This window comes from Barbatula barbatula, assembly GCF_947034865.1.
Source record: "Barbatula barbatula genome assembly, chromosome: 13".
Lineage (NCBI taxonomy): Eukaryota > Metazoa > Chordata > Actinopteri > Cypriniformes > Nemacheilidae > Barbatula > Barbatula barbatula.
Genome location: NC_136776.1, coordinates 20,091,516 through 20,117,935, shown reverse-complemented (window position 1 = coordinate 20,117,935; position 26,420 = coordinate 20,091,516). Strand labels below are relative to the sequence as shown.

Sequence of the window (26,420 nt, the reverse complement as noted above, 5' to 3'; positions counted from 1 at the left end):
CATTCAAACCAGTCAAATTATGTTTAGGCCGCAAACTACGATGGGCCGGTTATTAAACTTTTTACACCATTAAACATCTGTGTGCCATATTTCAATCTTATGGATTTCAAGTTCGAACGACGTTTTCAATGACGTCGCTGTGCACACGTCATCGTTTGCAGTTCCCCTTAAATTAAATAAAAGTGGCTTACTACTTCACACACTTTGACGTCACGGCATATAAATATAAATATGTTCACACACGTGCTAAATTCATAAATGTAAAGATTAAAACGCGTCTTCGTTACTTGACTGTAAGCACATTCTTTATTCAGAAGTGGGCGTGTCTTCCGTAGTTTACGAACAGGGTACGTGCGTTAAACTCGATTACCGTACGATTGTAGTTTTGTACTATTGTAGTTTTATACGCTGCCGTGTGGCAACTACCGACGCTCTAATAGACATCTGTAAGCAATGGAACACGCGTCGTTACGCAATATGAGTTTATTAAAGCAATAATGAAGTTGTACTCCTAAACGAAACTTACTCGAGTTTGAAATCCCACGATCGCAAACGCGTTTGTCGCTTTCCCGAGCCCAGGCTGGATCATGGCGGCGACGGAGTCCAGTTTAAGCCCGGTGGCGGAGTCTGTGGTGCCGGCGTGTATGTTTGCTCCGGACGCGGGATGCGCGGAAGATCCTACCGGGGATGAGCGCAGCGACAACGGGGACGATCAGAACGGAGACGCCGGGGATCAGCTGGACCTCAGCAGCAAGGTGCACGCAAGGCCTGACAGCCGATTTGAACACAATCGCCCGTGCGTGCATCTAAACAACTGTTTATTTCATAAATGCACGATGTTTAAACATTGTTGACGACTTTAAACGTATATTGAGAGTTGTGGCTTGGGTGGCACGTTGCCCGTGCGTCGGTGCCACAGTGGCACGACTGTCTACCCCGCGGTCGTGAACCGAAATGAGATGAGGGGTATTTATGGCGTAAAGTCGTGTTTGTTATGACATCAAAAGCTATTTTAAAGCTGTGTTTTCGTGCACACCTGTTGCTGTAACGTTACGTGCGTTATGAAAACTAAACGCATTCGTTTAAACTTTCATGTATTAGTATTATTAACAATTGTTGATATTTCAATGAACAATGATTTTTGATTCATCATTAGTTTAAAACATATCATTAACAGTGATGCATATTTACTATTTCTATATAAATTATTTATAAAAATACATTACTAACAAATGTCTTTTATTTATGTGTATATTAATGATTTATATTTGTGTTGTCAGTTTGCAATGGTCAGCCCCACAGGAGAGCAGTACGATTGTTTGCTCAGACAGTTGCGGGACAGGATGGAGGAGAGCTGTGGTGAGACCATGTATGTGGTCGGGATGGGGACAGGTGAGACCGATCGTGCAGATGAAATGGGAATTGTGTTTTTCTGCTTTATATTTTATATCAATGCCTCCAAGTCGCATTATATGTAAAAAATTTGGTTTGTTTAAATAAAAATCCGCATAGCAATGATGAGTAAAAGATGTACATTGTCCGTTGTGCTCTATTGTTAGTTATTATTTTGCAACGTGTCTGACCTGGTGACCCACTGGGGTCCGTTTAAGTGCCTCGGCTGACTGAGTCCTAACCAATGTTGACACCCTGCTCTTACGCATCTTATCTTGTTTTGCTTAGTTTTCACGGCATTATTCTGCAGTCGATAGATGTTTAACCTTCTTTTCACGATTTCTCATCTGCGATTGCTTTTTTAGGCATTATGACAGCTCAGCGAACAGGCTAATTACTTGTCCAAGCTAAACCGTTCGCTGTTAAAATAGATTTTGACGTTCCCTGAGTTAAATGGGCTATTTAGATGGCTGATGGATTTCAACGTGTCTCTTTGCTCCAGACGGTGGTGATTATGGTCTGGATGAGAGGGATATGGACGCATCTGTCGCCACCGTGCAGTCTCTTTGCCAACAGGTTGACGGCGATATGATTCTGCTGAGAGAGAGAACGGAGGCCGCGGGACGTGTGCGAGATTACCTCATACGACGCCGGGTGGGCGAGGCGGACTTTTTGGAAGTCAGGTGTGCGAGATATTTTCACAAAAATCTTTGTTGTATTATTTTTAAAGGGACTCATTGCGTTCGTCTGTATTACGGCTTCTTTCAGAGTGGCGGTTGTGGGCAACGTAGACGCCGGCAAAAGCACACTGCTGGGCGTCCTTACCCATGGGGAACTCGACAACGGCCGTGGGTTTGCACGTCAAAAGCTCTTCCGCCACAAACACGAGATGGAGAGCGGACGCACCAGCAGCGTGGGCAATGACATCCTGGGCTTCGATCAAGACGGGCAGGTGGTTAACAAACCGGACAGCCACGGCGGCAGCCTCGACTGGTCGAAGATCTGCGAGAGGTCGTCTAAAGTCATCACCTTTATCGACCTTGCGGGGCACGAGAAGTACCTGAAGACCACCGTGTTCGGCATGACGGGGCACTTGCCGGACTTCTGTATGTTAATGGTAAGGAAGAACCCTGAAAAAGACCTCCGTATCTACATTATTGACCATTTAATGTTTTCTTTCTTTGTCGCAAAGGTGGGCAGTAACGCCGGAATCGTCGGCATGACCAAAGAGCACCTTGGTCTGGCTCTGGCCCTCAACGTTCCCGTCTTTGTAGTCGTTACTAAAATTGACATGTGTCCCGCTAACATTTTGCAAGGTGATGTGAAGCATACATTGTGCTAACGTGCGATACACAGTAAGGAAAATATTAAAAGTTTGTTTGCATTACAGAGACGCTAAAGTTATTACAGAGGTTACTAAAGTCTCCGGGATGCAGAAAGATTCCAGTTTTGGTGCAAAACAAAGATGATGTCATCGTCACGGCTTCAAACTTCAGCTCGGAGAGGTAACTAACTATTTTGATTCAGGCAACCATCCTAGCAACTGCATAGTAACACATTGGAACCACTATTAGAGAGTTAAAAGCAACACTGGGTAAACCAAACATTTTTTGTGTTTGTAGGATGTGTCCGATTTTTCAGATTTCTAACGTAACGGGTGAAAACATGGACCTGTTGAAGATGTTCTTGAACCTGCTGTCCTCCAGAACGACATTTAAAGATGACGAGCCAGCAGAGTTTCAGATCGATGACACATATTCAGTGCCGGTAAAACAAAAATGATATCGGCCGATAGTTTGAAAAATTGCTTAAATAGTTATCACATTTTTCTTCAACGTCATGCATCACCAGTTCCATCTCAGTTCTGTTCTTCTAAATACTTCATAACCATCATTTCATTTCAACCTCACCCGTTGTGTTCCTCAGGGCGTAGGGACAGTTGTATCCGGGACTACTTTACGGGGATTGATATGTCTTAACGACACGCTGCTCCTTGGCCCTGATCCTCTGGGCGCCTTCATTCCCATAGCTGTCAAATCCATACACCGCAAGCGCATGCCTGTGAAAGAAGTGCGGGGTGGACAGACAGCCTCCTTCGCCTTGAAGAAGATCAAGCGTTCATCTATCAGGAAGGGAATGGTGATGGTGTCACCCAGTCTCAGCCCACAGGCATGCTGGGAGTTTGAGGCAGAGATTCTGGTGCTGCATCACCCGACCACGATAGCACCGAGATACCAGGCTATGGGTTAGTACAAAAGACACAATGTCATAAGGCGTTATTTTGGAAAATGTAAAATTTTTAATCTCAACATTTTTAAGTATAAAGTTATATATATTGATTTGACCACTTGGCCGGGACTTTTATTTTATTTATTTAGGTTTTAAGTACTGTATATGAAGCTATACGGTATGTTTTGTTATGTGAATGCCATTTTTTGTCAGTTTAGCTACAGGACAGAAATATGCAAAAGAAACTTGCAATAATAAATAGACATATAATATATATTAAATATTCAAAAGCATTTAAATAATTTTACAATTCAATAATAAATATACACAGTTTATTATTTAAATATTTAAATGGCTATGTATTATTTACAAAAATGTTATTATTAAAATTGGATAAACAAATATAAAATAAATATATAAATAAATAATAATTTAATTAATTAGTAAATATACATGATTTATTATATTACTATTTTTATTATTATGTATTATATTTAATCGTTTATACAGTTGTTAAATAGATTAATATATTAGTCCACTTTAACTTCACTTTCAAATATATTTTTAAGGATGTCCCAATAGGAATAGATTATTTTTAGATAGTTTTATATAGTATAATGTAATTTAAATCATGAAAAGATTTTCATTTTCTTACACTATTATTCTAAAGTCAAAAAGTGCTAATATTGTTTTGTCCTGTGTATCGGTTTTAGTTCATTGTGGTAGCATCAGACAGACCGCCACCATCCTCAGCATGAACAAAGACTGTTTACGAACGGGCGACAAAGCCACCGTACACTTCCGTTTTATCAAGACCCCCGAATACTTTCACACGGACCAGAGACTCGTCTTTAGGGAGGGAAGGACCAAAGCCGTGGGTACCGTCACTAAGGTCAGAGATCACGTGTTTACCTTACCCTACGTTGTAAGATATATTTGTTCCATTGTGAATTTAAACAAAGTAAGTTTAGAACATTTCACATCTATTGGCGTTTTATTGCAAAACTCCCTTGTGTTTTTTGTGTATGAAAGCTGCTTCAAACAAAGCCTCAGGCCAAGATGCAGTCTACCAAGAAAACCTCACCGCAGGTGGAGGGATCCAGCGAAGAGACATCACATACGGAGACAAGCTCTCAAACGGCACAACAGGTGAGAGAAAGCGACACCATTCTCACAATTTATTTAAAATGAAAGTTACGTTTTTTAAAAACACATAGCTACCGAATAAGTTGTTTTGGATGAAAGCACGTGCTAATCCAAATCCATAATGAAGGCGAATCCGTCATCCGACTGTAAGCTTGAGTTACAGTATTCAATGAAGGTCAAAATCAATGATAAGCGTGACGGAAAAAAATCATATACGCCAGACGTTCCTCAGTGGACCCCTGGGATGGGAATTTGTTCCATAGTTTAACATCCGTTGTGTCTTTGATTCGAATGGTATTAAAATCAAAGTACATTTATATAACAACTTATATTAAACCACTTTGATATTTCATGCCTATCTTCCATTTCTTCTTCACATCTGTGATCTTGTATTATTTCTCGTTGCGTGATCATCTACTGCATACATTCTTTACCTCATTCCCACGGACGCTTGAAAATCTCTTTTGATGCCAGATACTCCAAAACTTAATTTCCTTTTCTTTCCCTTGCTGTCTGTTTCTTGTCACGGCAGCCGGCAGGGAAAGAGAAGGCGCTTTATAAAGGCAAAAACAAAGCGGTTTGAAGTGAAGGTAAATGGGTTTTTAACCTGTTGAGGTCGCACGTAATGCTTCTTAATATGTTATTTGCTAGAGTTGAAATCACATAGAGGGATTATGACTTTCATGAGGTTTCTGTCATTATTGGGTTTTATGCAATTGGTTTCATTTATTGCTCAAACGGTCTTTGAACTTTTATTTGGGCTTAATGGGTAATTGATTTTCTTGCAAACGGTGACAGCGGTCTGCTTTCTCCTTGTTTGTTTTAATAGCGTTTAAATAATAAACCTGTGTTTATTAGTCCGCGTGACTGCTTTAATTTACAGAACTCTAATGAAATTCCTCGCAAAGTCATTTCGGTGTATTTCCTTTTAAGTTAAAGGGAGGAAAAATGAACACGCCTCAGATTTGTAAAACAGACGCTACGAATGCTAAACGTTAAACACAGAAAATAAAGGACAATTAATAGTACTAACGTGTAACAGATTTTTACCTCGGTTACGTTATAACATCATATTGGATTATTGCGTCTTTTAGGTTTCCGCTTAAAAAAGGAATTCGTATTGAATTTATGACACATAAAAACTTTGTAGAGTGAAAACATCTTGATACTTGTCCAATTTACTTAATTTAGCAAGTTAATTCAACACTATTCAAATTGTTTAGCACAAAGTGACTATTTTGGGTTCAGTTATTTCAATCGATTTAAGTTGGTACTGCATGAATGATTTGTGTCGTGTAAACTTAAATTTGTTAAACTGGGCAGAGCATTTGCAGTTCCCAGCATGCTTTGCGCAAATTAAGTGTTGTTTTACGTTTGAAGTCCTATAAAAACGTTTGGTTTAGAAAATGATCAAAACTTTTTTACGATCTCTTTCAGTCAAAGCCTGGTGGAAGCGGAAGGAGGCGAGGCGGTCAGCGACACAAAGGAAAATCGCCTCTGAGCGTCGGTACTGGGGTGGCAACTGAGACCTGAAGTGATTCTCTCACTCATCACTACTGTTCGGAACTTTCTCATAAGTAAACACCAGAGGGCAGTAAAGACTTTGTCATTACCCATAAGTCCGTCTCTTTCACATCCCCTTTTTTTTCTTTAAGTACCATAAAACTCACAAAGGAATCCGGGCCAAGCTGTTTCTTGCTTGGCTCCCTAATTGCAAACGCTCATCTCCGCTGACACAATCGTGCCAAAATCTAGACTGACAAGCTCACGCGGTCCCACCCGGAAGCAATAAATACCCTAAAACCTGAAATTTGTGGCCGGGACGTTTCCCCGAGGACCCAATTAAGGATAACTCAACTGAATCCGTGTTTGCGTTCAGCAATCTTCCTATTTTTCACTTAATTTTCATTCATTTGAATCTGGCGACGCTGAAGCAGATGAAAGGCAGGGAATCTGTTCTGCCTGTCAATCTTTTATGCCCCCTCATCCTCTTCTGATTTTAATGAGCGGCATCGCTGCCGAGACGCAAGAAATCACAGCAGGCCGAGCCTTCGTGGAGTGTCACAAATTAGGTGCCATTCTGCTCTTTTGCATTGCTTTTTTCATTTCAGGATTTTGGATTGCTTTTAAAGGCCTTGGATAACTATTTGGGAGGAACTGCAGCAAAACCAAGCTTGAATTCAGTACTGTTGTAACATCTTTTTCAGATTTGATTTCTGGGTTTTTTATAATTTGACCTACATAGACCTTCACTTACACCAAAGCAAAGTGAGAACACAGCTCGGTTTCATCCAAGTTTAAAGGGACAGTTCAATCCATTGCCCTCATGTCTTTACAAATCTGCATGGGTTTCTTGCTTCCATCAAGCACAAAAGAATGATTATATAGCTATTTTTCTGCAAAATGTATATTTTCTTAATACAACGAAAGTAAATGGTGACCATGGGCTGTTGTCCAGAAATGACCCTATGAAAACACATCATGAGACTTGTATTTTCCGTGTCTTAAAGTTATTTTATAGTCGATACGTGGAGAATGGCTGTAATGGTTTCATTGCCCGAAAAGCATACCGTTTCTCGAGCTCACGAATCTTATTGGTTATATAAATAGGAATGTTATGCGTTGCGGTCAATTACGAGATGTAACCCAATGTCGGATTTTGGTTCAGTTTTGGTCCTTCAATCATTCCGAGTAAAAGTTGGATTTGAACAATTTGGCTTTTTTTATTTTCAGACTTCTGGTCACCATTCACTTGCATAGAAAACACGTGTGAACAATTGTGCTTAAAACATACAGGTTTGAAGATGCAAAGCTGATCACGTTTGGGTGCACTGTTCCTTTAACACATTGTTTGTTTCAGGATTTAGATAAGGGTTTCAATTCTTATGTTTTCATTTGAAAGGTGTCGTCTTGAAGACCACACCTATGTGGATGCCAATTATTTTGTTAAACTTGTTAAAAAAGAAACGAATGTATGGAAGAGGGGAAGCGTATTGAAGTTTGTCTCTGTCTGTTGGTGCCAGGAACGTGCAGTGTGGCGCTTTAGAAGGTCTTGCAGACATTTGACGTCGACTTTTTGCTTATTTCGTTTCTGAAAACGGTCAAAACCTCAGCACAACTGAGTTTGTCTTCTTGAGGGCTACATTCAAGTTGGTTATGGGTTCGGTTCTTGGGTTTGTTTTGGATTTATTGACGTCTGAATTAAATCATTTACGTTTAATTATGGGCAACCCGTTAAACCTTTAACTATTATTCGTTGTTCCATCAGGACAACTTCAAAGTTTTAGCTTTCATATTCAGGTTTGTGGTCTTTGTAAATAAACAAGAAGCTTGAAGTACAATGAATCTAGACGAAACATTGTCTTGTCCCTATAAGACCTAGATATGGTTTTTAGATAAAAATTCAATTTTACTTTTCAATTGTTGACTTTTTTTCAGGTGATTTCATTTTAGTGCATGTTTCTTTTCTGTCGAGACAAACTTGGCTGTACAATATGTACAAAAGAAAGTGTAATACATTGGTGTTGTAAATCCTTTTAAATAAAGTTATACAAGAACGATTATTACTAAACATTTTGCTCTCGCTGTATCGTGACAAAACGATTATTGGCTTTAAAACGTACTTTTGTCTTCTTTTGTTTTTAAAGATCACCCGAGAGAAAACATTCAGCCGAAGTACCGAAAGATTTGATTTATTCTCCCTTAAACACTCATTACTGATTTTCCTGTGTCTCCGATAAGCTGAACAAATACGGCATCAAAAAATGTGAATTACTTAGCGTCCCCAGTCACACTGCTTTGTAAAAGAAATTAAACGTTCTCTGACAACTGAAAAGAGGCATTTATGTCATTTTTGGCAAAACCTATTCGAGTGGTGGCAGTAATACGGCAGCCGAACATGCGGTCAAACCGAGTCCCGTGGCGACTTTATCGTATAATATGTAGATTTTTTTTCCCCGGCTCCTCCGCAGGGGGTGGACATGTCTTTTGTTGCTCGGATTTTCCAAAAGCCAGTTTTATTCACACCGCGCACCACCTTGACATTTAATTGTGTCAGTAGGCATTTTTTGTGAATTACGGAAAACGACACTAAGCCGTTACGATGCCGTTTTGTTTATTTGGTCAATGTTGTTGTATAATTACGTGTATGTCATTCCAAACCTGCATGACTTTCGTTTATGACTTTCGATATTTTGAAGAACGTTGCTAACCAAACAACACAGACCCACATTGACTTCCATTGTATGGATGCAAAACCACTGAGACATTTCTCGAAATACCTTCTTTTGGTTATCCTCAGATGAGTCACACACAGCTTTGGCGGTGAAGAACTGATGACAGAAATGTTATTTATTGGTGTACTGTCCCTTTAACTGCACACATTACACTTAGCCGTCAGACAGTATACCATTTAACAGAGATTCATCATAATGCACCTTGGAAACAACAAAACAGTCTTTTGTTTTGAAGGTCATGTGCAGCAGCTGTAAAATTAGCTGTCCTTGTGTATTGATAGTTATTCAAGCATTTTCGACTGTTTAACATTAGAGTCCTGCCCCTCATCTACAGCCTGACCGCTCAATCCAGTTTTTGTACAACCACAGGCTAATTGACCGAAACCGTGTTTGACCAAAGCAAAGCAGGATTTAAGTTATTTTTTCTAAAACAATGTCATCCTTTGACTTTGTTGAGTCTGGCTCTCAAAGATGAAAGGCTTCATGTTTTGGGTTCGTCTTTGCAGTTTTTTTTCTTCACCCGAGCCACAGCGTGTTAGCAATTTGCTCGAACGTACCGGGGGCCATTTTGATTTCAGGCTTGTATAAGTCGACTAGAACGTGGTGTGTATTTGAGAAATTACATATGAGCAGCTTCTGTGAGAAAGAAATTGAAATCAGTCAATTCCCTGGTTGCATTTATTTCAAGGACTAACCTGTTTGATCAATTGATCAAATATGCTAAATTAGTTGTTAAAGAGATAGTACACCCAAAAATGAAAATTCTGTCTTCATTTATTTACCCTCACGTCATTGCAAAACTGTAATGGTGTGTTCACACCAAGCGCGAACGAAGCGTTAAGCGCAAGTGATTTACATGTTAAATCAATGCAAAGACGCGATGACCTACTTGCGGTGTGATTCGCGCGAATGGCACGATTTGGAAAATCTGAGCTTTGGTGAAAATTTGCGCTGCGTTTACCAATCAGGCGCTTGCTCTAGTAGGGCCATGAGTGAGCGGCAGAAGCCCCTCCCATGACACGAATTCGAGTCTGTAATAAAGCGAATTTCACGTGCGAAAGATGCGAGTCAACTCAAAATGTTCAAGCATCCAACTACACGCGAATAGCGCGATTTACCGCGTTTGGTGTGAACACTCTATTAGACTTTCTTCTGTAGAACACAAAAGAAGATATTTTGAAGAACGTTGGTCACCAAACACATTGACCCCCGTTGACTTCCATTTTCTCAAATGTCTCCTTTTGTGTTCCACAAACAAAACCTCACATACAGGTTTTAAATTGCACAAGTAATGCAAGAATGTTTATTTTCGCCTTGGATAACAATGTAAATGGCGTGTGACGTGTAGGACAAATCCAAAGATTGGTTCTCCTCCCATCTGACTCATGTGCCACTCACAAGTCTCATATGTACGTCCACAAGGCCTCTTTTTATACCGTCCATACACTGCAGTCACGGCCGTAAGCCGATTATAAATAAATGATCAGCTCTCTGGCAGTCATCGAGTCATTGTCTGTATCTCTGACTCACTATGTATATCTGCCTGGTTCTGTTTACCTCTATCTTCCGATCTTCTTTTACAGAATGTCTCCGTGATTTTCAGGCGCAGCAAATTTTTACGTCTTGTTCAGTGTGTACAAATCAAACGTTATCCCGCCAGACAGACGATTCCGTATTTTCCACAACGAATCCGAAAAGGCAAGATTTTGAAATAATTCGGAAAGGGGACAGGTTCTGACGTTCAATTTGAAGGGGCAAAAATAGCAACTTTTTAATGTAACCCATGAAGCTATTTAGGTCTCAGCACTCTTCATCAGGAATCGTTTTTCCCAGTGTTAGTCGGTCAGCGACGGATGTTTAGGAAATGAGGCGGCGCGAGTCTCTGTGGTGAGAGATAAGCATTTCGCGTTTGATGAACAGCTAAGCCTTCATCTCTCATTTCTCAGCCCCACTTGCTTACTTGGGTTGGCAAAGAGGGGACGCGCAGGATTGCCATCGTCTGGAGGCCAGTGTGGCTTTTTGTTCGATGGTACTTGAGTGTGCCCCGTGCTGGTGGCCGAAAAATGAGAAATTTGCTGTGTCCAGGCACATTCTCAATGTCCTGGTGCATTCTGGGGCCAAAGCATCGTTTGGCAAGGACTATAAGCATTTAAATGAGCATGGTGAGGGGCAAGGATGGTTTTTTTTGTAAATAAACTTGGGAAGCCAACCACGGATGGCTGGAGAAACAAATGCGCTTGGATTAAATTCTCACACCCAGCAGGAAATATTAAATTAAATGCCAGAGATAACGCTGTTAGTGGTGTACTAGGGAAAAGATGCAAGGTTTCTTTCATTTACATCCCAAACCTGTATGCAGAACACAAAAGAACGTTTGTTACCCGGTGCTATAGTGCTATAAAAATACCCACTAGATGACAGAAGGCACCCTTTAAAATTAATTTTACTTAAAAACTATGGCCGAATGCAGAAAGCGCTAGACAGGTCAACAGAATCTCTTAGCGTTATATAAGGAAGCCAATTATTTTAGCCACTTAGGGAAACAGGCAGCACAAGAATTTAATATTCGAAAGACAGTGGCAACCTGCCCTTAGTGCGTTAACAAACTCGTGAACCCAATAAGGTTTTGCAAATATTAACTTTGCTACCGTCTTATTCCTTTTAAAGTTCCTGATTTACTTTGCCAAACTTAGCTTATGTCTGCATTGTGATTTTATTCAGAATTCCTGGGCAGCTTTGGTCGGGGTTGCCAAGTACTCTTTTTGCCACTGTCTTTTTTTAAGTTCGTGGGTTAAAGCAGAGCTGTTGAGAGAGTAATAATCCTTCGTTCGCATTCATTCGGCTTCATGAAAAAACATTTGGACATTTGTCCGGTCATCACCTCAAATAAACGTATAATGGTAAAATTGGAACCTAATCGAGGTCACAGGTCGAATGGGAAGGCAGGGTTGTTGTTTAAAATTGGAAGGAGCATTGATGCTCACCACACGATTTCAAATGGGGTTTATAAATCAAAAGGGGGAGCAATAGATCATTTTATATCCTTATAGTGTCAGAGCTATATTTCCTGCTACAATATCCCTCAAGACGATGCTCCCAATGCTCGTTCATGATGGAGAAAATGGGCCTACATGACACGAAACTGGATCCGAGGTTGTACTGAAATTATGGTTTCCCATACAATCCGGGTATTCAAACACCATATAATGTGTCTTGTGGAATTATGCCGGGAATTTACACACTGGAGTGCTGAAAAAAAGATTAAATCAGTGCTTTCTAGGAAACCTCTGGCAAATGAGAAACTTCAAGGCAACATCAAGATTTGTCGCTTTGGACTGATGTGAGCTTTTTTGCAGGAATAAATGTAGAAAACACAATCGAAGGCCATTTTTTATTAAAATGCATAAATGCAAGCATTGATATCAAAATTGATGACCTTGATTTGAGTTGTTTTTGAGCCGTGGCCTTTGAAGACTTCTGAAATGGCGTAGTGCAGTTGAATGCATTAAATTTTTTGTTAGGAAAAGACGGAAATTCAACTAAAAATCAAAATGATTTCTTCGTAGATTCAACCTCTTGTCATTTCAATCTTGTATGACTTTATTCTTGTTGAGAACCAAACAACATTGAACCCCATTGACTTCCATAGCATGGACACAAAACCACATTTAAGACATTTCTCAAAACATCTTGTGTCACACGTCTCTCCAAATATATTGTCTTGTGTTATCGCACAGGTTTTGAATGACATGAATAAATTGTGCGTACCCTGTGCACGTATATTCTAGAAAATGGATTTTGATATTTGACATTTCCGGTTTTAATGAGGCTTTCTGAGAGATCGGTCTGTGGAGACATTCATTTTAAAACGATAAGCCCAACCTTTAAAATAAAACGACTGCACAGAATATCAACGTAAATGTAATTTCCTGTCTTTCCCATTACCTCTTCATCTATAAGTGTTACTCAAGTCAAACACTTCATAGATTCCAAAATCAAATCTGATTCCCTCAGAGACGTTGCGATGTAGGCGTCATGGGCTGAGCTACAGGAACACGCTGTTTACATTTCTTTCTTCCTCGGTTTCAACACTGTTGGGGAATCGTATTGATTTTTGCACTGCGGTGAAAGCCCTAGTTAATATGTCATGCGTGCCTCGTTTGGTCTCGTCTGAATGCTGCCAAGATGCCAAGCAACTAGCATTCATGTCAAGTTTTCTGTACAAGTGCAGTCATGATCTGTAATGCTTGTGATGCTAATACTCTGTCCATCACAAATTCCGGTGAGAGAACGTTGTTTTTCTTTGGCATTTAGCCATTCATTTCAGTAGGCCGTTTTTGGGCCGCTCTATGGACATTGGCTGAATCTGAAAGCTTGGGCATTAACGTAGCATCGTGTGTTTGGGCATGACTGACACAATCACACAGGAATTCGTAAATATTTTACGAGGTGGCCGATTTGGGTTAATTCGTACGATCTTAATTTTGAGGTTTTAGTACGATTTGCTCTCTCCGTGACATGAAACCGAGATCAAGTTTGGACGACGCCACCTCTAGGAGAAGGTTTTGGACAGGCTTCAAAAGCAATGGAACAAAACATTAAATTTTTGTATCATAACCTTTCAATGCTAAATTCTCAATATTTATTGTACAGTAAATCAATTATTTTTGTTATCTGCGGACCTCTTTGGCGATAACAAAACGAATATTTAAAACTAGGGGGTCTAACAATATTTTATACAATACAAATGTATCGCAGAGCTATTAAGATGTGTATCATAAATGCAAATATATATAAAAAATATATATTTTGATATGTTCAAATTCAGTTTTGTTTGTGTGACAGATTTATTTCGTTTTATTAGTTTACAGAAAGTTAAAACTTTAATGTTTTCAATTATCTTAATGTATTTAATTCTTTAACAAAATAACAAACCATTGTACCCGTGCTGAATACGGCGTCATTCTGACAAAAAAAGAAAATGTTGATGCGGTTTATCCAAGATGCTTTTTCTTTTGGTAGACCTGCTGGTCCTAATTGGTCTACATTCCTGCATGCTGGTCTGGTTTGTTGGTTTTACACTGGTTTTGTCTGACTGAAAGACCAGCCTGGCCTGGTTTGGAGACCAACAACCAAATTAAACCAGTTAAAACTAGCTTCGGCATGTTCTTATATGCAAAAAGTAAATATTTACAAATCTTCAGAATATAAATGGTCGAGTTTTGTATGCATTTAGGTCTCTGCAGAGCCAGTCTGTCGATCATTGCTGTTGTGTATAATAATCTCTCTGCTAGTTATTCTTTTTTTCCGCTCTAGGCTTCGCCCGCAGACTGCTGAACAGATTCCCTCTTCCCCTCTCACTTTCTTTGGCCATTTCATTCATTCATTTCAGCATCAAGCCTCAGATCTGAGGCAGAAGTCACCAGGGAACCAATCTGGGCTGTGTGATTACCAGAGAAACAGATAGAGACAGCGATGGAGTCATACACAGAACCTGAAGGAAAAATAGTCAGAACGGGTAGTCGGAGAAGAGAGACAAACGCGGAGAGATTAGATTGGCGAACATTGTACCGCGGCAAGGTCAGAAGATGGATGTTGGAGGAAAAAAGCAAGGCAGACGAGTTAAAAGGTTGAATTATAATTGGCAGAATATTGTGGAGTCATGCGTGTCTGTTCGTTTTTGAGAAAAGTGAATTGAATGTACCTTTAGTAAGGTTATTGTATAAAAATATGTTCGTTCAAACCACGAAGAAGGGCTAAATGTTGTCATTCCAACCAAATTGCAGCTTCTAAGATAATTTTCTTTTGTCCGCATCTGTTGGTCAACTTAGTCAAGTCAACATTGCCAAATCTCTTTGGTTCTTGCGTGTCTCGTGGCTTATTGTTTTGTAAGTTTCATCATGTGACTCGCAAGAACCAATGAGCTTTGAAATGCCACCATTTTTAACTTACCGTGCTGATCTATAATTGATATTTAACTAAATAACTTTAAAGCATTAAACATTTTCGTTCGGACATGTATTATTTTGCTTCAGAAGTCAGTGTCACCTAACAAATTGGAGGATTGCCACGTTGACCCCTTTATAATAAGATAACATGATGTCATTTAATCATAATATATGATTACTTGTTTGTGTTCAACTGAAGAATGGAAGTCATATAGATCTAAGATGGCATGAGGATGAGTAAAATATGACTGAATTTTCATATTTTGGTGAACTGTCCCTTTAACCATGTTTCAAAACACACCAGCGAAAACAACCTTGCATGGACAGTTTTTCTAGTAGGAAAAGATACAATAATACTTTTGGAGGAGATGAATATCTTCCTGAAATGTCTCGAATGATTTAGATTTGCTTGGGCTTGAATATGTGGTCTTGTGCGAATTCTGAAGGGTGTGGAAAGATGCTTTAATATTTGATGGCTTCTCTCCTCGTCTCTCTGTCTCCTCCTCTCTCTCTTTCTGTCTCTCACCATTGTTTCCAATTTAGGCTCTGTCAGATCCGTCTTAAGGAACTTAAGCAGCTGTGTTCATCTGATTGCCGCTCAGGTTCTGCTCCATCAAGACTAAAGTGTGAATCTGAGAAACGCTCCAAAAACTCCTCACATTCCTGCTGACGCACACGAAACGTTCAGTGTCTCTCTTACTACACAGATAAGGGCTCTTATAAGCCAAATGATAATGTCAATGAAAAGAAAAGAAACGCCTCAGCAAAATGACCGCTAATACTTACGCCCCAAGGATGAAAGCAGAGAGAGAGAACAAGAGCTTACAAGAATAAAAACAGGAATGACATTAAGGTTTAATGTACTTTGTTCTGTATTGTAAGGTACATTTGGACAAAGTATTATGGAGAATTGGTTAGATATTTGCCAAGCCCCTTGACACTCAATTATAATATAAAGTTATTAAAAAAGCAAAATGTTTTTATAGGGAAAAATGCAAAAACAATGTTCTTGGTTACTATAATGTCTTGTTTTTCAGAAAGAATATACACAAATGTTAAGTCTAATAAAAATAAATAAACCCGTTTTATATTTCGTATCTTGTTTCCGTAACACTGAAAAAATGTTCCTTGTCAAACTATTTCATCAGGTATTTAAGATGTACTGGGCCTTCATTTCTACATCCGGCCATTATCATGCATGTACAGTATTTCATTAGCGAACATTCTACCAGAAACATACATTTACTGTGACAGGACCTGAAAAAAAACATACAAAAACAAGCTTTAAATCATATAATTCAAGGACAGAACTCACCCTCATGTCAGCTTCACCTCAGTCAAATGATGTCTTTTCCTCTGAGTCAAATCGAAGGCGTATTGCACACATTTTATGTTGAGATTTATGTTAACGTGACAGGACTGACCAAAAACATGGGGACAGTTTTTCGTTGTAGAATTTATGTAGAATTTCATGTTTTAAATTAATTGACATGAATGATAACAACTTGAACTTGCTATTGATTGAGTTTTTTAGCATAAAAAAACTATGAAAGCTGTAAGTCCAATTTGGCTGAGGACAAGGACAGAATATGTGATTTTCAAAAGTGGTTTTAATAAAGAAAAACGTATATGAGAAGCTAATGAACGACATTTAGTCAGACGTGTTCATCCAAAGTGACTTCAGGGAGCAATAAGCGATATGTCATGCAGGAGCAATAATACAATAGGTGCCAATGCAAAGTTACTAGTTTCCAAAAAAGCCAGAACCTGTTAAAAGAAAGAGAGAAGGTTAGTTTTTTTTCTTTCATTTGCCCGTCAAGTATTCACAGAAGAGATGGGTTTTAAGTCGTTTTTTGAAGGTTGTGAGAGATGTGGTTGACCGGACTGAGTTAGGAAGAATGTTCCACCAGGAAAGTTGTGAAGGAGAATGAGCGGGAAAGCAACTTACTGCCCTTATAAGACAATACAAGATGCCGCTCGTTTGCTGAACGCAGGGTTCTTGATGGGGTGTAGGAGAGTAGGAGGGTGTGAAAGTATGCCAGTGATAGTCCAGTAGGCAAGCATCAGTGACTTGAATCTGAAACAGGCTTCAAATGTTGGAGCCAGTGGAGAGAGGTTAAAAGGGGTGTCATACCAGTCCTTTTGGGCTGTTGGAAGACGAGGCGTGCTGCCTTGTTTGAACCAGCTGGAGTGGTTTGATAGCCGTTGCAGAAAGACCAGCAAGGAGAGCATTGCAGTAGTCCAACCACAAGGGTCTGGACAAGGAGTTGTGCCGCATGCTCAGTGTTTTTAACCTTTTTAATATTGAATAAGGCATATCGGCATTATCGCGTTGTCTTTGCAATGTGGTCATTGAAGGACAGCTGTTCAAAAAACATGACTCCAAGGTTCCTGGTTGTTTTGGAAGGAGTGATAGTGGAATTGCCGAGTTGGATGGTGAGATCGTGTTGCACCGTGGGGTGTGCTGGAAATTCAAGTAGCTCTGTCTTGGCAGGTTTCAGCTGGAGGTGATGTTCTTTCATCCAAGCTGAGATGTCTTATTGGCAGGCTTTAACACAAGATGCTACAGGGGTATCGTCTGGGGGAAATGAGATGTACAGTATATCTGGGTGTCGTCATCATAACAGTGATAGGAGAAGCCATGTGCACGTATGATGGGTCCCAAGGATGTTTTGTAGATGGAGAAGAGGAGCGGTTCAAGCACCGATCCCTGAGGGACCCCAGTGATCGTGTGGTGAGCAGTGGACAGCGAGACGCTACATCACACCCTGAAGGATCAGGACCGGAGAAGTAGGATTTATTTGAACCAGTGGACAGGGGATCCTGAGATTCCTAGTAATGACAGGGTTTCTAGCAGTATCTGGTGATTCTTTCACAGAACAAATCAGTTTTAGGCATTTTTACAAGAAATATTCACTGTAACAGTTCAAGGACATATAATGTAGAATGTCCCATAGGCATTATACAGCAGGCCTAGACATGGGGCTGATGCATACCGTGTAACCATGCCCTCTGGGTCATCTTCCCATCCTCTCTGTATTTTTATCAATTGCATCGAAAGGACAAGGTCCCTTTGTACTCCTGTCTCCATTATCACCGCGACAAGATCAGTTGCATAGTGAAATTCAGAGGATCACAGCGACGCGAACCCTGTGAAATGAAGACATGGGAGACTTGAGGAAAAACCAATTTCCCTAACGGGAAAAGAAAGAAAGTAAGATCAAACCAAAATAAAAAATAAATCACTCTGATTAAAAGTGTATTCCAAATGTAGACCATCTAAAACCAACAAACCAGTTCATGACGGGTTAAATTGTTTCTTTAAGCAAAGATGGTTTTATCATCAGAAGAGACTTTAAACCAATGCGGACCATTGCGGTTTAATGTATTCATTATTTTAAAAAAAGTTTGGATGACTCAATCGTCTATGCAATCTACTTGCGTCTACGGCACAAACGTTTTCCAATGAGTCATGTTTTTGCTCATTAAAAGATCAAGTGGCCGCTGCTCTCAGGTCTGTGCGACGGCTTTATTTCCATTTGAATATCTGTCTTCATTATGGATCTGTATACCGTGTACTCTATTCTAAACAACCAAAGCATATTTTGTCATTTATAGCTTCAAAATCGATCTCAAAACTCTTTGCTGAAAGAATACACAATAAACGTAGAATATAAACTGTCTGCCTTTCTCTTGTCTTTGTCACACAGACCTAATAGATATGTCTTGGCCTCGTGGCCTGCTGCAAACAGACTGTGACCCTGCGGCTGCAATGCACGATGGGAATGTTCTCGACTATTTTCTTACCAAACATGTGAAAATACAGAGGTACATTTCGTTGCACTGTACTTGTATGTGTGTAATGACAATAAATTGAATCCAATCCAATCTTCTGGTGTCTCATACATTCTGCGCTTGCTTCTTTTCCCCAAGGGTTTTTTGGTTGTGTGTGTGTTTTTGCAGTCCGTGTAAGCTTAAAGATCCATCTTCCTCCATAGTGATCAGTCGTCCTTGTCATTTCAAACCTATTTGACTTGAATTTTCTGTGGGACACAAGGTTTGTTGTTAGTACACCAACGTTAACGTCAACCAGCTAGAACCATGATCCCTGTACAAATAATGACCTTTAAAGCTGGTTTAAACTGGAAATAACAACAAGATTCTGTGAATCATATAGTTCTTTGTAGTTTTTTCCTTCTGTGGTGTGAGTCACAGTCTCATTGATCTCCGGTTCTTTGTACATTACAGCACGGCAGTGTTTCGCGATAAGGAATGACCCCCTGTGACTCTGGTGGGAAGGGAGTGTGTGAAATTTGGGGGTGGATTAAGCACCTGCTACTAGCAGGTCAATTGCCCTATTATCTCCCCTGTCGGCATGGCCGGTCGCCATAATGATGCACCCGATCTGTAATATTGTTTCCAGGACGGTGTTCCAAAGTTCTATAACACTTCGTCTTATCTTTGGTACTATTTACTCCTGGCAGTAATATGAGACTGTCGCTGTTGAATGTCAGAGGCTGATTCTCATTTTTGCAGCCGGTGTGAACCAAGCTAAATCGTAGATGTGCTTTGAATTCTTCACATTTTCAATCAAATTTCGATTAACAAGTGATTTTCCCACTGAGTTTAGCTCGAGGGTCGACTGACAGGAAGAGCACGGGGTAAGATTTGTGTAAGCTGTGGACTGATGCACGCTGGGAAGTTTCCCCAGGTGCTTGCGTGTATAAACATCAAAAATACTTTGTGTGGCTTGTTAAACACAAACGTTATCATCAATCCCTAAAATGTCACAGTTTATCTTTGGTTATCGCTATTAACAATAAAAAATGTTAGACTTTTACATGGCTGATTACTAACCGGGGGAAATCTTTATTTTAGTTCTGCAAAGAAATTGCTTATGCATTTCACATTACTCGCCAGCAGGGGGCAGCGCAAGAAAAAGCCAGAGCGAGGACGTCTCACGGGTCAGCAGCTGTTGCATCCTCAGAAGCTTCAGGGTCTTGTCTCTTGTGCGCACGCATACGAAACGAGATTTCTTTTCAATGCATCTAACATACTTCACAGAACCAGCTCATCCCTCTGACACGATGAATAAATCCACAGGCTTCATCTGACGCAGGTCTGATGTCATTATTTGTGTGCGCGCAAAGCTAGAACATAAGCCTTCAAGGATAAAAAGAATCACAGTACCTTGCTGGTTTGACTGCTGCTGAGTTCCACACGCTGTTCTCTACTGGAAGTCAACATGCCAAAGAGCTAAAATATTCATTTAGAGCAATTTTTAACACGAGCTGAAACGTTATTTGGGGTTTCCGACAGAGATGGATATATACTCATGCAAACTAGAGTCTAATATTTGGAAATCAAATACCGGGAGACATTTCTCTAGTGCATTTCTTCTTCAGCATGTGAATGTGCGTTCCATCTGCAAACAAGAACACGAACACCATACTTGTGTTAAAAAGCATATTATACATGAGAATGAATAAATAAGTAAATCTATACAAAAAAAAGCAATTCATTTTAATAATTTATACTTTTTTGACAGCGGTGGGCGGGGTTTGGGGAGATTCGTGCCCATCGAAACAAGCCCACCAACATCCATTTGCAGGTAATGTTGTCAGCGCAGCGTGACAGTCGTGATATGTTTCTTGTCGAGTGCTGCGCTTCTCTTATTTACTCAAGTACATTAACTCCCTCTCAGAAAGCGACCATCCTTCAGACGAGACGAGACTTAGCGGCACGATGTGTTCTCATATTAATACTATTTAAAAAGCTTTTACAGAAGAGAAGTGAATCAAGCCTGTCACTTTTCCCTCCATCTCCCGGTCTTCTTCTTCAGCCCATAACCCCTTCGTTCATTTATCACATTCCTTGCCACATTCACCCAAAATGCCACTCTTTAATATTTCATTTTCACTTCCCCTTTCTTTAGGGTTTATGGCATTTTATTGACATTGAAAAGGGACGGGCGAAAGGATGTAAGCTGGGACGGATAATGACTTCAGAGGGCCCCGGGGCCAGTTACCTCCATGGGCCCCACTCCCATATTTTCTGTTCTTTCCCTTAGCTGCGCATTCACAGTTATAGAAAGTGAAAGTTAAGGCGATAATGAATATTAAAACCATTTTCGCTCTGCTTCAAATGCCTTGTGGTAGTCAATGCAAAGCTCTGCGTCAAATGCCTGCGGTAGTCAATGCAAAGTAGCCTACTCTACGTCAAATGTTCCACGTTCTTTATTATTCGTGGTGGGAAGAATTCGTTACTTTCACGTGACGGACGCGATCTAACAAATATTTTCAACCTTCGAGGAAAACGAGATTGATGCGCGTTTGCATCAATCGTTCTGCCCGATTTGCGTAATTCGCACCGGCTGCTGCATGTTTGCGTCTACACGTGTTTCTTTAATTGACTTTGTATGTAATTTACTCGCGTAAACCGCTTAATTAGCATTTGGGTTAAACCCAGTATTAGACCTCATTTTCTTCAATGAAAGCTTCATGCAGTGCATTAACATCTCAGATATATCGCTCGAAGTTGAGACAGTACTTTTTCACCGCCAAAGTTTTTCGGTACCATTGATATTGCGGTAGCTCGCTTAATTCACTGAATGGTACAGTATCTACCACAACGTTATATAATATATAAATATTTCCCCCCTTAAGTATACCATGATATAATACGTTACTGTGACAAAAAGAGATTTCGATGACCTCATATCACCCATCCCTACTATAATAGTTTTCTCTCAATCTCTCATTTCTTGATCTGTAATTCGTTTTTTTCGAGACTCCAAACTGTCCCTGTCACCATCAAGGTTTTATTCTCTCCGTCTGCTTCTATCTCCATCCCCTTATCGCTCTTTCATTTCCTTTCCCTCGAGACCCTCTCCATTCCCATCTCCATGTATCTCTCAACCTTGATTTTCAGGGCCTCTCCTCGGTTCGTCCGTCCATTTCTTTCTTACCGTCAGTGTAATCTTCTTCTCTTCTCCATTATCTTCTCCTGTCTGCTCCTGTTGCTCTTCTAGGCCCCGTCTCTCCCTCTTCTTTAGTTCATGCCTTCTGTGTGTTTAATCAGTCCGTCAGTCGCTCTGCTCTGCAGGGGACACTGAATTATTTATCGAAAAATCAGGATGAAAAGGAGGTGAAGTTAGAGAGAAAGAGAGAGAGATGCAACTGATTCAGGGCATGACAGAATGTTGGTGTGCGTTTGTGCATGTGGGGATATTTTTATTTTATCACACGTCAGAAGACTGTAAAATTTAGTGTGCGTTTTGAATGTGGGGAAGATAAATACCGTGATGATTTAATTGATCAAAAAATATATATACACATAGAAACTAGGGCTGTGCGATATTGAGGAAAAATGCGATAGCATGCGAAATAATGCGATATTCGATATGTGATACGACAATTTTAATTATTATTATCAGCAGCGAGCTAAAAACTTTGACCGTACATAACTTTATGAAGAATTAAATAGCTAATTTATTGCAAACCACTGCGATATGCATATTGCGATATTTACATGTGTGGTATTTCGATAATTTTCGATATATTGCACAGCCCTTATAGAAACTATATAACTCTATATATATATATATATATATATATATATATATATATATATATATAGTGGCTATGTACTACAGTATATATATATACCTATATAGAAAAGTCATTATTCTAATATTTATGTGATTTTCATGGGTTAAAGTACACTGGGAATGTCACATTACGTCAAATTGATGTTAAATTGACGTGGAAAATGTGGATTGCAGCTTTAAAAATGATCAAATAAAAACACTGTCCAAATGTGTGTTTCTGCACATTTCATAATCATAAGAGAATTGTGTTCCCTGGGAATGCAACCACTGACACCGGCAATGCTTGTGCAGTCCTCTACCGTATATGCCATCTCAAGGTAAATTTGGTGTCATGCTGTATAACGTTCAGTGGTGCAACACTCCGGCTAGTGGCTTGTCAGTCTTTTTTAATTAAATGATACGCCTTTTGAAGAACTGAAAAGCGAAATATAAATATATAAAATATAAAAACAGGGCTGCTTTGCATAAGTATGCATAACCTCTTATAAAAGCAGGCTGGAGAAAGCTTTCATTTGCATGTAATCCACAAGTAAATTCGTGGAAGGGATTCGCTTGTCGTCGACATAACAGAAAACCGGATTAGGTAATTAGGAAATCTCACCGGCTTTCCGTAAGGAGCAGGTGAGGCGTTCAGAATCCGTCCGTCAAGCCGAGATGATTCCTTCCATTGACCTCGGGATAATCAGAGCCGTTTAGCTCTCCTCCAAAACGCCCAAATGTCTTAATCTATCTTTCTCACAATTCCCCTGGTGAGGTTCAGGTACGCCCATTGAGGTAAGCTCCTTGAGAGATGCTTGAGAGGAAACAAAGATTTATTCATGCTTCGCCATAAGCATTTCCTTGGTTTAAACATGAATTCCTTGGCTGTTGTAAATCAACCATGATCACAATTTTCATTACAAGTACTTAACCCATTTGCTCCTTGAAAAATCAAGAAAACACTGATCAAATTCTAGCCACATCACACGATTATTCTCCTAGAGAACATTTCCTACTTGGACTCGGCATCATAGCTGACCTGTTTAAACTGTGACCTACTTCTGGTCATGAGAGAGCTCCTGTTATATACTGCCAGTTTCAAAGCAGAGTCAGAGCTCAGACTCTTTGATTCAGCAACTTTTTATGTTTTATGTACCACGATTTCAAAACCAATGCCACTCTTGCCTTCACGAGCGTCCCAGGGGCCGTCTGAAAAATACAGATTTTCTCCTCATTAATGAACACCTTACTCCCTACCCAAGATCTCTTCCTCGCTTATAGATGTTTTTCGATAAGATTTTGCACATGGGTGTGCTAAATGTTAAACTAATATTGCATATTCATAACATTATTATGCGCTATTATGATTCACAGGTCTCTTTGTCGCCATCCTTGTGGTTTTTAGAGTCTCATTTGATTTTAAACTGCAATCGCACTCCCGTCGTGATTAAATTAAAGTGCGGTGGACGGTACTTCACGTCCTATAACGCCGCGGCCATCAGTCGGAGGAACAGACCATTAAAACCTGTTTATGATACCTGACGACTTCACTAAATTAGCAAAGTCAATAAAACTGATGCTTCAAAGGGAACCACAATTCCTGTAGCTCTCAGAATGCCAATGAAATGAGACACAAACGTTTTAGAAGTAATTCAATTGGTTAGAAAATGCGAAATGAGTGAAGAAAAACTTTTCATTTTAAAACACAAATAAAGCATAATTCCATGAAAACAATATTTGTATGTGTCGTGTTGATTTAAAGTATTGTCGTGAGCTTAAAGGCAGAATGCGTGATGTATTAAGGTGCTAGCTTTAGCCTGCTAGCACTGAAATCATCGTCCCGCCCTCCATGCGAATCGCCTTCCAAAGCCATGTCTCCTCCAAAACACATGAACGCACAGACCAAAAGCTAATGGAGAGATGGCAAGAGAGATGGCACATTCACAAGTAAGAGAGCATTGCAATATAGTGAATAACATTACTGGAGTAATGAACCTAAACAATTGTTTTAAGTTGGAGTTTGATATGTCCCTGTGTGGTAAATCTTTTTTTTTGCATGTCAGGGTTTCAATGAGACGTATGCCTTCCGAAGAAGATATTTTTTTGCAAAGCTCCTTGTCTGACATGCCTACCTGATATATTATTTACATTGTTACTGTATTTCGTAAATCCACATAAAGAATTACAATCTAATCCAATACATTCTTATCAAAGCATGTACATACCTGTTCAAAAGAAACCATGGTATCGTCGTTCATCCTCCCGGAGCTGTGCAGACGACTTATGGTGCAGACGTTTTCGTCACTGCTTTTTCAAATAATGTTTTCTGTTTCTTATGTTTACAAGTTGAGGGTTCCTCCGGCAAGTCAGGATTTTGCTGCTTTTCCGCTATTCTCTCTATATTGAAACAACGGACGTGAGCGTGCTGATGGCATATGATGTCTGCGTGAACTGGGTCCGCAGTGGGATGCAAATTACGTTGGATGAATATGTAAACAGGACCAGTCTCAACCAATGCCTATTGTCAAAACGTTAGGCCAGAATGTTTTTATTGGTCAAATGTTTTTTGGTCCTACGCCTTTCACAGACGACAAATAAATATAAACAAATATTTGACCACTATACTTCTTGATTTCTATCAGGATGTGAAGAGATTTCCCACCAGCATGACAAAATATGTTTCTGAACAGAATCATGCGTTCTGCCTTTAATCTAAATTCTGTCATCATCATACTCAAGTTGTTACTAGTCGAAGAACGAAAAATGAAATGAATGCTTGTAACCAAACAGTTCTTGGCCACCATTGGCTTCCATAGTAGAAGAAATGACAATGGTAGTCAAAATTGTCCCAGAACTGTTTGCTTTCCTACATTCTTCAAAATATATTCTTTTGTGTTCAACAGAACAAAGACATTTATAAGGCAAGTTTTACTACTAGTCAATAAAAAATATGGTGCACAATGAAGTTGTGAAGAATTCAATCAGATATCAAAATCTAAGGCAAATGTCAAATTTATATGTCTACTAAAGATCTGGAGGTGTAAAAACATTGGCTAGACGTCTTAAAAAGAGCAGTTTTCATACATTCTAAATCATAAACATCTTAACACCTTCTAGATGGACGAGACATCGAGACAAAATTAAAAAAAATACGTCTTGCAGATCTAAATGCAAACATCAAATAGACCTCTCCTAGACTTCTATCAGGTTTACTTCCGGTCGATTTTATAAATCATGTGACTAAGATGAATGACTTCTGAAGCTAAATCACAATGACAATGTGCTTTATTTAATATATCATGTTCCACCAGAGTCTGGGCAGCAAAACGCAGTTCTGAGGTTAATCACATTTCATGCTCGTATGTACCTGTTGTGCAAACATTTGGCATGAAAGGAACATGGTGTATTTACCCAACATCTGCCCCGGGGGACTGCTGTAAAAGAATCAAAAGACAACTAACTGATATTTGATTTAAAATCTTTGATGTCACCACAAATCCCTCATGACAGCTGAACCAAAGTCACGTCCTGAGGTTAATCTGCTCCTAGGGGCCCTATATGTCTCCCTGTATGAATGACAAAATTATTCATGGAATCATTCTTTTATCGTCATTTTGAGTTAATGCATAATGTTACAGTGATGTTAAAGTGACAGTTCACCCAAAAATGAAAATTCTGTCATCATTCACTCATCCTCAGATTGTTCCAAATCTGTATACATTTCTTTGTTCTGATAAACACATAGAAAGATATTTGGAAGAATGCCACCATTGAAGGTAAAAATGACAATGGTAGTCAAAAGTGCTTCCTATACATTCTTCAAAATATCTTCTTTGGTAAAACACGTGTAAAGCAATTTGTGCTACTATGGTAGTATTGTAT

General features: G+C 39.6%; 1 protein-coding gene across 2 annotated transcripts; it reads left to right on the top strand.

The window, feature by feature from the left end:
• The first annotated feature begins 308 nt into the window (after positions 1-308).
• On the top strand, positions 309-8,598 carry gtpbp1l (GTP binding protein 1, like). 2 transcript variants are annotated; one of them, XM_079471792.1, is made up of 11 exons: positions 309-755; positions 1,281-1,392; positions 1,895-2,075; positions 2,161-2,509; positions 2,585-2,708; positions 2,783-2,897; positions 3,015-3,159; positions 3,319-3,637; positions 4,335-4,513; positions 4,654-4,770; positions 6,205-8,598. In XM_079471792.1, the coding sequence occupies exons 1-11, from the start codon at positions 588-590 to the stop codon at positions 6,298-6,300; spliced, it is 1,905 nt and encodes a 634-aa protein (XP_079327918.1). In that variant the 5' UTR covers positions 309-587; the 3' UTR covers positions 6,301-8,598. The 2 variants fall into 2 exon arrangements, with proteins under 2 accessions (XP_079327918.1, XP_079327919.1); XM_079471793.1 differs by having other exon boundaries at positions 663-796.
• Positions 8,599-26,420: the final 17,822 nt, after the last annotated feature.

What these genes read in the sequence shown, in the direction of transcription:
- gtpbp1l (XM_079471792.1), top strand. Translation starts at nt 588, where the DNA reads ATGGCGGCGACGGAGTCCAGTTTAAGCCCGGTGGCGGAGTCTGTGGTG. An exon ending in GCGGACTTTTTGGAAGTCAG is followed by an intron (nt 2,076 to 2,160) that starts GTGTGCGAGATA and finishes GGCTTCTTTCAG; the next exon opens with AGTGGCGGTTGTGGGCAACG. An exon ending in CGGACTTCTGTATGTTAATG is followed by an intron (nt 2,510 to 2,584) that starts GTAAGGAAGAAC and finishes TTTGTCGCAAAG; the next exon opens with GTGGGCAGTAACGCCGGAAT.